Below are 12,085 nucleotides of genomic sequence, written 5' to 3'. Positions count from 1 at the left end.
ATACAATGAACTCTGCTTGGCAGTAAAGCCCATATGATGTATGAGCCCATCCTTCGCATCGTAGCTCTGTGGGCTTACTCTGGCTTTGTTAAAGCAAGCCCTCTGAGCCTTTAGACTACATTATTGAAGAAAGTTGCCTGAATTAGAAATTGGCCAGCTTTTGACATTGCTTAGCAGAACCCCAGGATCCTGATAAGCAGTCCTCAAATTTGAATTTCACCTTAGAATTTTGGCAGTGATAGAAAGCTTGCAGAAAAACACAATTGAGCTAGACTCACAAATGCTAAATGAATTTCTGCACGGGCTCCTAGGGGTACTTATTTAAAAAGGAAAATATCAAACATTTTGGGGAAATGGTTGCTGTTTCCATTTCTTTTAATTCCACAAAACCACACTGAATGCCTATAGTCTAAAAATGGACTATTCTCAGCTCTGAGGAGTTACAAATTTGAAAATGCCTGCATTGCTGCCCTCTCTGAGTTCATATTCTAGGAGAATAGAAGGGCATGTACAAAAATAATTATTAATATACAGCAGAATGTGATAGATGATATGAGATCATAGAGTAGGGAAAGAGGAATTCCAGGAGGGGGTTGAGGATAACAGAAAATTTCAAAGAGGAGGTAGATGTGAGGCTGGGCTTGAAGAATGAGTAGAATATTTGACAGGTGGAGAGTGGGGGAGAAAAGGGATTAACTTAAACAGAACTTGGTGAGTCAAGGCATGTAGGTGGCGAAGTATGGGGCAAGTTCTAAGGAATCTTCGATAGTCTGATTTGGTTGGTCTCTCAGTGTACATAGAGAAGGTGGTCACTGGGGAAAATATGGCCCAAAAGGTAGAGAGTAAGAAGTTTAAACCTGATGCTATAGGCAATTGGTAGCCATTGAAGGGTTCTGAACAGATGGATTTGGGGAAGTGTAAGATTACAATTGGAAACAGGAAAAATAATTAGGAGACACTGTTATTATCTAAGAATCTGTGGCAGCAATCCAAAGAAGGTGAAATGGGAGCCTTAACACGAGCTGTGGCAGTGGGATGGGAAGAAAGGAAGGAAAAAACATACTGTGGGAAAAATGAAAGGACTTAGTCATCATTCGGAAGTAGGGAAGAGGAGCCAGTCAAGGCTTTCATCTCAATAAAAGGGACCAAGGCAGTCCCTTTCACCAAGAGAGGGACCACGTTGGGGAGAGTTACATTAACGTATTGATTCTGGATTTGAAGTGCTTCCTAGGCTATCTGTATAGAAATGTCCAGTAGGTCACTGAAAATGTAGGTGTGTAGAGCTCATGGCTAGAGATGGTGATTTGGGATCATCTGTAAAGAGGACATAGTTGAAGCTGTGAGGCAAGAGTTCACTGAGCCGGGACAGAGTGTAGGGGCAGAAGAACTGAAGGTAGAAATGTAGGAAACTCCTACAAGGCGAGGGTAGGATGAGTAGTCAGAGAGATGGGGAGCAGTGGCTTCTGAAAGGGCAGTTTCTGCGGAAGCGCGGCAGTAGAAGCCAAGAGGCACAGGGCCGAGGAGCGGTGTGAGATGAGGGATCGAAGGTAGAATATACACGTTACTCTTCTGAGAAGTGTGGCAATGAAAAGAAACCTGAAGATGGGGGGAAAGAGGATTGAGATACCACGATCAAGACAAGTTTTTTGTTGCTACTGTTTTCCATTAATGGCAAGACCTGAGACGTGTGGACAGAAGGAAAGGAATGGTTAAAGAGGAAGCAACGGAAGATCCCGGAAGAAAAAGTAGTCAAGTAAATGCAATGCATACATGACAGTAATAGGCTGGCTTTCCTCCGTTCTTTCCTGTTAGCAAACCGGAGCTGAGGGGGCAATACAATTTCTAGAACAATTTAAACAAGGAGTAGTAGAGTGCAAAGAGCACTGGACTCAGACTCTGGATTCCTGGGTTCTGATCTCAGCTTTGCTGCTTATTAGCTGTGTGACAGTGGGCAAGTCACTTCTTCTCTCTAGGCCTCTGTTTCCTGATCTAGAAAATTATCTCTAAGGGTCCCTCCTAGCTCTGACATTCACATGTCACCTATTTCGTGATGTTAACTTTGTCTCTTCCCTAACTTTCTTTCAGGTACCGTAGTGAAAAGATGACCTTGAGCTATGCTGAATACCTTGCTCATCGCCAGCATCATCATTTCCAAAATGGCATTGGGCATCCCCTTCCGCCATACAACCATTATTCCTGACACTGAGCCACACAACCAGTCACTGGGCCTCTCTGCAGACCTCTTACCAGGAGACCCTACCCCTTCTTGGTCTAGCTATCTCTTTTACTGTACCATTTTATGATGATAGTTTCCGTTGCCATGGTGAAGCTTCGACATCATCAGTTAAGATCATCATGGTAACGGGTAGGAAAATGGCATTTATTAAGATGATCGTGTTTTATTATTTTAGATCATTGATTTTTTTTTTTGCAGCATATATGAATTTTGGGGTTTTCTTTCCTTACAATATTATATGGAATTTTGCTTTGCTATCTCAGTCAGGTTTGTCTTTCTGTCCTTCTTGCCTTCCTTTCTGTCTTCTTTCTTCTCTTCCTTCCTTCTGTTGACTGTGGATGGAAGAAATCATGCAGTTTCTAAGGATTTCATTTAGGTGTTTCTTTCATCTTCCTCAGTAAGATAGGTAATTTTTGATAGCTGTGTTTGGGAGTAATTCATATCAGATTCAGGTATTTGTATATTACTCTTGAATTTGTCTGAAATTCATTTTGCTATGACAGCTTAGTATGTGGGTCTTCACTGTTTAAGTATATGTTTTTCCCATGGTTAGAATAGATGAACTTTCGTTCTAGTGTAGAACATTCGAAGGTCCATGATAGGACTTGTCACAGAGAGTGAGAAATCATTTATGCCTATTGTGCTGGTTATCACAGGAAAAACTGCCTCATCACTTTATAGAACCAACTTACAAACTAAAACACTGTTTTAAGAAAGTACAAGCTACCTTTGAAATATGCTACAGAAATTATTTTGAAGAGCAGCGAATATCAGGAAGAGAGCAGATACAGAATTTAGTGCCTTTGAGAAGAATATAATTAAGTGGAATTAAGAGGGGTTAGAAGAAAGGCAATTTAGAGAAATATTCTTAAAAATTTTTATTGTTTCTATATGTGAAACAACAGATTAGACAAATTGCTTACTCTTAAGTATTTTTTTAAGCTGAAAAAATTTATTTTGAGCAAATAACCAAAAAGAGACATGTGTCTATTATATATTAATTTAAATTTGTTAGCTTTAGGTTTCAATAAGTCATGATTGGCCAGAGACAATTTTAGCTACCATTTAAAGAAACAGTAAAGATAATCTAGTGAAACAAAAGTTAATACATGTCGTGATTTCAGACATGTTTGTCATGGGGACAATACTGGAGTTTTAGAAATACTATAAAATTGCTTGAATCTCTTTCTGCACTACATACTTTTGATAGAAACACATTTACTATATCGATAAGATGTTATGTTACCCCTGTAAAAACGGAGTTGGCATTTAGATACGATATAGTTGTTAGAGCCCAGCTCATTTGCAGGGCTAGTCTTCCCATGATGCATATGCAGAGAACTTCCTAATGTCAACAGGAGGTCCGTATGTATATCCCCAGGAAAAATGACAGATGATTCTGGAGAAAGATTACCTTCATTTTATGGTAGTAAATATATATGTGTGTGTGTGTGTGTGTGTGTGTGTGTGTAAAATTTTTTTCAAACAGGAAATATTTCAAGTGATGAATATAAGTGTGGTGCAGAATATATAGTCTAAAACTATGAGATGTCACTGAATATCAAGATGGCATAGCTTATACATGTAGTTGCTGTGACAAGTGACAGACTGCTAGTTCAGAATTTGAAAACCCTTGTCTAGTTTGTGAGATTAATTGGCTGAATTCCTTCTGCTTGTCCTTATGGCACAGCAAACTGCTTTTGTTTTTGATGAGAGTTCTCAGAAGTTTGTTGGTATTCCTTCGTCCACAGCATCTGTTGTTGGAATAACCATTTTCAGTCGTGATGCCTTAACCAAGAAGCCAATTGTTAGCCTGAAATGGAATCTCGGTAGCTAGTTCCACTGAACCTAGAGATTAGTCAGAGAAAGCTAGCTGCTGGGCTTTAGAAAGGGATTTTGAGTCCTTTCATTTCTACTTGGGAGCATTTTGGAGCAGATTAGTCTTTCAGTATAAAAACAAGTGGCTACCTGATGGAAATTTTTTCTTGCCCTTATAGGGAAACTGAGCACAAGCTGAATGATATTGTCTGCTGCAAGAAAAAAAAAAGTAAATAAAACAAGCAAACCGAAGAGAGACAAAATAGACCAATATTGATCCATCTTATCTATCATCTCATCAGTTCAACAGGCTCCTCATCCTGGGTGAGCTCATGGTTAGAAGTTTTTTTGTTTTTAAAGAAAAGATCTATTCCATACGTGTGTGTGTATACTTACAATACATACATATGTGTGTGTTTATGTATTTAACGGTGCTAATCAATTTTGAGCAGGTCACGTGACTGGTCATGCGGACTCTAAAATCGTGTCAGATTTTTAAAAATTCTTGATATATGCAGATGTTACACAGATTTTCTTACCAGTGTAATAATGTTATACTGAAGAAATAACCATCCTGCAGGCTTCAGAGGACGAGGTCAGCAATATTTCCCACCGTGGCTTGGGGGAAAAGGATAGTTTTGTCTCCTTTTGTGTTCAAATTAATGCACAGTGCATTTTTGTGTCTAAGTAGCTGTTGACTAAAAGACTTTGTAGTGTAAAGGGTGTTACACAAACTTGTAATGGTGTGCTTCAAACAAATGCTAGACCCTTTCACCTTTGTCGTATATTACAAAGCTGTTAAATATGTAGTTTGAATTAACTTTGAACATGTTGAAATATGTAGCATGTGTTTTTAACTCAGACGAAGATTCTGACTGCACAGGTTGTGTTCTAGCCAGTTGTGGTTTATTTGTGCAGAAACACAAATGTGAATTGCACTCTTGTCACCAGAATATTGTGTAAGTTCAGTGATCTCTAAACAGCTCAGAAGTAATACTTGAACTTCATTTGAGTAGCACAAAGTTTACATAGCCCCCCTTTTAAATGTTAATTAGTTCCATTTATGTTTTCCGTTTTCAGATGCAACTGGGTATTTTTTTCCTCTTGGAAAATAGTACGTATTTTACTTTGGTATGTAGCAACAGGCTTCCATTTCTGGAAGGGTTTTCTTGTTCTTAAAAAAGGTCAGCCAGGTACCAGATTCTAGAAGAACAATTGCCCCTCCCCCTCCCCCCCCATTAAGTGGCCTTCTGACTGCACGAGAAAATGTGCTACTGCCCTGCCCGCTCCAGTCTCCGGTGTGATTGATGGAGGAAGTGCAAGGCTTGCTCTTTACCCGCCCCCCCGCCCCACTTAAGGCAGTTATAAGAGTTTCAGTCCAGAGCATACAGCCCCAGTGTGCAGCACACCGGAAGTTTGTATACTGGCCTCTGTTCATGTCTTCAAATGTGCAGGAAATCCGAAACTGTCATCTGGAATAGGCTCCATCTCTTGTGTGTGTTAGATCAAACCAAAGAAGCCCCCAGCCATGCCCAAATGCTGCTCCAAAAGCCTGCCTTCCAGTCCTTACAAAAACCTTGCAGGATTAAATGTGTTAACTTTTTTATTTTTGTACAGTTTCTAAGTGATTTTTGCTAGTGATGTTAAATTGAATTAAGTTAAATTGAATTAAGTTTATTTAAATGGAGGAGGTGCTCACACCTCCTCCATTTAAATAAACTGGTGACTTTCCTTTTATTTTATAAAAGCAGAAACCCGTTGTGTGCCTCTCGATTTAAGGGTTTCTGATTACATTATTCTTAAGACCAGCATTGATCCTTTATATACAAAGATATGTTTTCCTTGTTTTTTATTACTGTTTCAGAAGAAAATAAACCTTTTATTTTGCTCTGGACCCAGTAACTGCGCTGGTACATAGACGCACTGAGAAAACAAACTTTTGTAACCACCTCTGACTGTTTTTGTATATGAAAGTTGATTACTTTTGAAATATTTGGATCTAGTTTCTAAGTTATTTTTGTGTTTTATATGTTCCCCAAAATTACTTTGAATCAGTCACCAGCATAATGAATTCTTGGTGATGCAGTGGTTGAGACTTGTAATGAGCAAAGCTACCTGGAGTAGCTCTTCTCCTCGTCCCTTTCTTAGTACCCTGTTTTTTGATTACAGTAAGACATCACAGATTACCTGAAACCCCTTCAAGTATAACTAGATCCTCCTTCCTTCCACATTTAATTGCTTAATAGTTTGAAGAAACTATTGGAAATGGGCATTTTATATGACATGTATGGCTTTAAAATATTACAAATGAAGAAAAAGAAAAATGGGAAGGTTTATGTGGGTCTGTAAGGTATGGCTGTGGAAAGATATTGTAGTAGTTTTGACACTATTGTTATTACCTTTAAAATCATTTACCCAATAAAATGTTAAAACTGAGTTACCATTTGTGGTTTCTTTCTTTAAGGGGCCTCATCAGAGGAGTTGGGGCTCACGGGTACTTCTTACTAAAAGCTAACAAACAGTTGAAGCCTTTGAAATACTATACTTAGGAACTGATACGGATTTCTCTCCAAACTGGCACTTGGGAAACCTCATCTGCTTACAGTTGCTCCCTACCGTATGATTTACCTGTGTCATTCTTCTACCCAGCCGTGAATCCTGGCCTGGTGATACAGTAGTCTGGCCTTTATCGGGCACCCTACCCTGGCCACGGATCTGAGGCAAGCAGCAGACTTGAATTCCAGTGGTGGCATGGCTATACTTAAGCCCGCTCCAAATTTCTTCCAGATCAGTGTATTACTGGGTGTTTCCCTTTGTGAGCTGGTAGGGGGCAGTAGCAGTGCCATCCAGCACAATCATCTGGTGAGGTGGGAAGGCTTTCTTCTGCCATCAAGGCTTTGCCATTTTCTCAGTACCGGACAGAAACTGAACATGCCCAAGATGTGGCCACTCGGAGCTTGTCCACACTCCTCGTACACACACTGGGCACATCACACACGTAAACGTACTTCCAGTTTTCCAGTTCCAGAGTGGTATGAGGTGAACCCTATTCACCACTTGAACTTGGGGAGAATGTCTTGAGTATCGGGCAAGGCGACTAGTGCTACTGCCTTCCAAGGGCCAGATGGGCGCTTGCTTCAAGCAAGGGATCTCTCGGTGTGCTACCTCTATCAGCTGTTGCCTTACCTCTTCCTCTATGGAAAGGTCATCAGGGACATTGCTGACATACCTCTGGCTCTTTCTAAATCATTTGCTGTCTCAGTTTCATCATGCATATTTCAGGATTAATTTCTAATGAATATATGCAGGACAGTTTTCTGTTACGTTGCCCCAAAACCCCACTCCCCATGTGAATTTGATGACACGTGCTAATGTCAATCACAGTGGCTAAAAACAGCCATCTCGGCTCTACAGGACTATTGTGGTTTGGAATAGTGCTCCATTAAGGCAGCCATCTGCTCAGGGCCAGTTTCATCATTCATGTTTAATGGTACACAGGATTTCTTAATGATTTAGATGATATTAATAGGTTCAGGTAGAATGAAGTAATTTAATGAGCCCACAGCATTCTCTTTTTATAGCATTAGTGGTTAACTCAGGGGTCTGGACAGATTTCAACTTCAGGAATCACACTCCACCTACCTAAATTCTCCCCAGAGTTTCAGCATTTCCTCTTTAGACTTCATGCCCCACTGGGAACCTTTTAAATTGCTCCACCGCTTCAGAGGGCAAGTGTGACTGTGTGAGTTGTGGCAGTTCCTCTCTGTTGATGGAAAATACTGTCATATCCAAGGGGTACCATCACTGTGAGCTGGGGGGAAGTCTGCTGTGAGGAAACCACACCTGGTCTCAGAGCTGCCAGTCAGGAGCGCCCAGTGGATGACTGCCATTCAGAGAATGGCTTTCCCACTTTCTGCAGCTCTGACCACATGAGCCGAGACAAGTGTGAGTTTGGACCAAGCTCTCATGGCTTCCCATCTGTCTGCCCAGGCTTTTCACCTGCCAGAGGAATAGCTGAATGGGAGGATGAAACTGAGGCAGGCCCTGGGTATACTGCTTTGGCTACTATATTCAGCGGCCTTCCTTGATCCCTTTAGCGCATGGTACAATCCCGTTCCGAACCCCCAGCCTGTTGGAAGAAATCTTTTCAAGAATCAGAAAAGAAACTGCCTTAGGGCCCAAGCCAGTCCACCTCCTCATTCCAAGAACTTGGTTGTAACCATGTTTAAAATGACACTTAATATATTATGTTCCGAGTAGATGGACTATGTATCTCAAATGGTTTCAGTGGACCCACCCAGAGGGCTGGTGAGGGCATACGCGTTATATAAAGAAACACTGACCTGCACTTGCAGATTTCCATCATGACGGATGACCACATTAGCTCGATAGAGGTTAGATGTAGGATGCACTAAGTCTGGAGTGCGCGCTGGGTGGTGGCTGCATTACGTGCCTCTGTGCTCACAACTGCCCTGGCGTCCTTGAGTTCCTGCTCCCACTCTAAAAGGATGCAGCCAAGTCACAAGGGGCTGGTAATTTGTTTAGCCTTTAGTTTCCCTCCATGCTGGAAGAACCTCTTTGCTTTTTAATCAGAATCTTAGCTGGCACCTCATTAAGTTACAAGTACGAGACTAAAAACAGTATTTCACTGTTATAAAGTACGAATGCATACCAGTTACTTATAAAGTTAATGAGAATGACGAGGCTGTTTGGGTGACTAAAAATTTGTAATTGGGGTGACAGATGACAGTTGTAGTTATAGTCTCAGCGCTCCATTGATTTCTATATTGTTTTGGCTGTAGAGCAGCAAGAAGGTCCTGATTTGCAAAGAGAAAGAGGTGGTATCTTAATATAGTTTTATGAAAAGTGAGTACATATTGGCCTAAATTATAAAACCCCGGTGCAGTCACAACCTTCTGAACCAGGCCTGACAAGGGAGGCCTGCAAGAAGCTCAGGCAGGAGAAGCATCACGCCTGAGGTTTGAACAGAATGTGCCAACTTGATGGCTCCTGCTGACCCACTGGCTGGTCTTCAATTGCCATTCTGAATGTAACACATTAGATGTTTTGGTTAGGTGTTTTGGTTTCTTTTTCAGTTTTTATTACAGTGTTTAAATATTATACATTTAAACACACACGTTTTCTGAATCAAATGTTTATGGAAACTTCGATCAGTTCCAACAGAATGCCGGGTCCCGCGGGACAATCTGAAAACCACTGCTGCCGCCCCAACGTGCCCAGTTATTTTGAGAGCCTTTGGCAAAGCATCATTTCATCTCCTTTTCCATTTGGCCTTTTCCTCCCAAATGTCAGGCTCAACGTGATCCATCAATATTTACGGAGTGCCCGTCCCCCCAGAGGCATGGCACCGTGCTTGGTTTCAGAATAAAGATAGTATCATTTTGTAAGACAAATTAACAGTTCACTCTGAGCTAAGAGTTGTGAGTGGCGTACAAGTTTGGTCTAGCTGGCAAAAGTCATTCAGACCGGGGCCCAGGTGACACTGGGCTGGATTTACAGTGTTTCCCTTAAATGGCTCCCACCTCAGAGTGGCATCAATGAGCAGAGTTGTAGCGGCCCTGTTGGGAAATGGCATTTCTTTGGCCCTCCAACGTGTTAGCAGCAGAGACCACCCAGAAACCGGGCACGGTCATGGTTCCTTGAGCGCAGGAGAGGATTTGTTCCCACAGTGAGGCTATCTTGCTCCCTAGCAGGAATGCCACGGTGGTTGGGAGAGAAATGATCAATACATGACCGTATAAGAAACAGGTCTGTGTACATGCAGAGTGGCATTTGGTGGCTCAAAGTTTTGTTTTTTTACCACAGATCTGCCCCCTGAAAGGTATCAGGCCCTTCCCATGACCAGGAGAGAGACCAGCACAGAGAGAGACTATGCTGTTTGCTCTACGAGGCTGCCCTGAGGCCTGAAGAAGGGTTATAGTATGCTGACTAATGGAAAAACCCATTCATGAGGCAGGAGGAGAGATAAGATAGTGAGGGTAACCCACCCAGAGAGGGAAATCAGAGTCACTTTCTGAATCACCCGCTACATAGAAAGGGCAGGAAGGCAATATTAAATTTGGATATTATAAAACAGGAAACACAACTGGTACACAATAGAATGTTTAAATCACATTTTAACTGACAGGAAGCTGCGGAGACGCACAGTCATTGCCTGAACACCAGGCAGATTGGAAACTAGGAGTTGCTATCGTCACTTTTCATCAAACTAGCATTTCCATCTCCACCATATTCTGGAATGATCCAACGTTAGCGTATGTGTCAACATGTGTAAGTGGATTTGTGTGCATCAGCACAGGAGACAGGGGCTGGCCAGACCATTGGATGGGGCAGTCAGAGTCCCCACTCATACACAGCCTGGCAGGGTAGAAAGGGGGTCTTGGATTGGAAAGAGCAGAAAACCCCCATCTTGTTTGAAGGACAGTATTAGTGTGAGTAACTTAACTTTCTCTACTTAAACATTCACATGAATTCCAGGAACTCTGCATGGAGATATTGCCGCCCCGCTGGCACAGGCCTCAGCAAAGGTCCCTTTCCCAGAATTGTGGTGGGGGACAGTGGTGGGTGGCCATAGTGACCTCTGTACATGAAGCCATGCCCCTCAGTGCCTAGCCTATGTGGTCCATGGTGCTCATGAATCATGGGTTGAGAAGAGGAACACGGGGTTAATCCAGTTGTTCAAATAGGTTGGGACTGCTCCTGCAGGGTATGTTGGGCCCCTCCTCCCCCCTTTGGTTTTGTACCACTCCAGAAGAATCTGTGGCCTTGGAGAAGATCAAATAGAAATTGCTAATGGTCAGCCCTAGGCTGGGAAAGTGCAGGCAACACATTTGCTCTTAGGAAGGTTACCCAGTGAGTCCTGTGAGCAGGGTGCACAGGGCACTTGAGAGTTAAAAAGAAATTCTTTTCACCTTTTGTTGACTTTTTTTGAATTGCGGTGAAATCCACATGACACAATTAACCACTTGAAAGCACACAGTTCAGTGGTATTTAGTGTATTTGCAATGCTGTGCAACCACCGGCTCTCTCTAGTTTTAAAATTTTTTCATCACTCCATAAAACACTCCGTCTCTATTAAGAGGTCATCCCCCATCCTCCTTTGGCCATCACCTAAGTAACCTCTAACCTTCTCTCTGAATTTGCTTATTCTGGACATATCATATAAATGGAGTCATACAACGTGTGACCTTTTGTCACTGTCTTCTTTTACTTAGCATAATGTTTTCGAGGTTAATCCAAGTTGTTGCATGTTTCAGTACTTCGTTTCTTTTGACGGCTGAATAATATCTCATTGTATGTACAGACCACAATTTGTTTATCCATTCGTCCACTGATGGACATTTGGGCTGTTTCAATCATTTGGCTCTTACAAATAAAGCTGCTACAAACATGTGTGTCTAAGTTTCTGTGTGGACATTATGTTTTCATTTCTCTTGGGTAGATACTTAAGGATGGAATCACCAGGTCATACGGTAATTCTACGTTAAGCCTTTTGAGAAACAGTCAAACTGTTTTCCACAGTGGCTGTACCATTTTACATTCCCACCAGTATGAAGGTTCCAATTTCTCCACATCCTCACCAATACCTGTTATTATCTGTCTTTTTGATTATAGCCACTCTAGTGGGTATGAAGTAGTATATCATTGTGGTTTTGATTTGCATTTCCTTAATGACCAGTGATGTTGAACACCTTTTCATGTGCTTATTGGTCATTTGTATATGTTCTTTGGAGAAACGTCTATTCGAGTCCTTTGCCCAATTTGTAATTGTGTTGTCTTTAAACTTTAAGAGTTCTTCATGTATTCAGGATATTAAGCCCTTATCAGATATATGATTTGAAAATATTTTCTCCCATTTTGTAGGTTGTCTTTTTCACATTCTTGATAGTGCCCTTTGGTGGACAAATTTTTTAAAATTTTTATAAAGTCCAATTTATCTATTTTTAATTTAATTAATTTTAATTTTGTTGCTAATGTTTTTGGTGGCAAATCTATGAATCCATTGCCAAA

At 41.4% G+C, this 12,085-nt stretch overlaps 1 protein-coding gene across 3 annotated transcripts in view; it reads left to right on the top strand.

Moving 5' to 3' along the window:
- AMMECR1 (AMMECR nuclear protein 1) overlaps positions 1-6,638 on the top strand; it is a 108,519-nt gene extending 101,881 nt beyond the window's left edge. Inside the window, exons 6-7 of one of the 3 annotated variants that reach the window (XR_014292559.1) lie at positions 2,086-2,365; positions 4,234-6,638. Coding sequence is in view for 2 of the 3 variants with exons in the window: in XM_082610677.1 (XP_082466803.1) it covers positions 2,086-2,200 (115 nt within the window). In the remaining variant the exon portion in view is untranslated. Of the gene's footprint in view, positions 1-2,085 lie in introns of all 3 variants that reach the window. The other 2 variants (XM_082610678.1, XM_082610677.1) reach the window with 2 other exon arrangements.
- The last annotated feature ends 5,447 nt before the right edge of the window (positions 6,639-12,085 follow it).

The sequence above is a fragment of the Mesoplodon mirus genome (assembly GCF_964341445.2).
Source record: "Mesoplodon mirus genome assembly, chromosome: X".
NCBI classification, from domain to species: domain Eukaryota; kingdom Metazoa; phylum Chordata; class Mammalia; order Artiodactyla; family Ziphiidae; genus Mesoplodon; species Mesoplodon mirus.
Note: the sequence above shows the minus strand (reverse complement) of the source record. Positions and strands in the feature narration are given on the sequence as shown.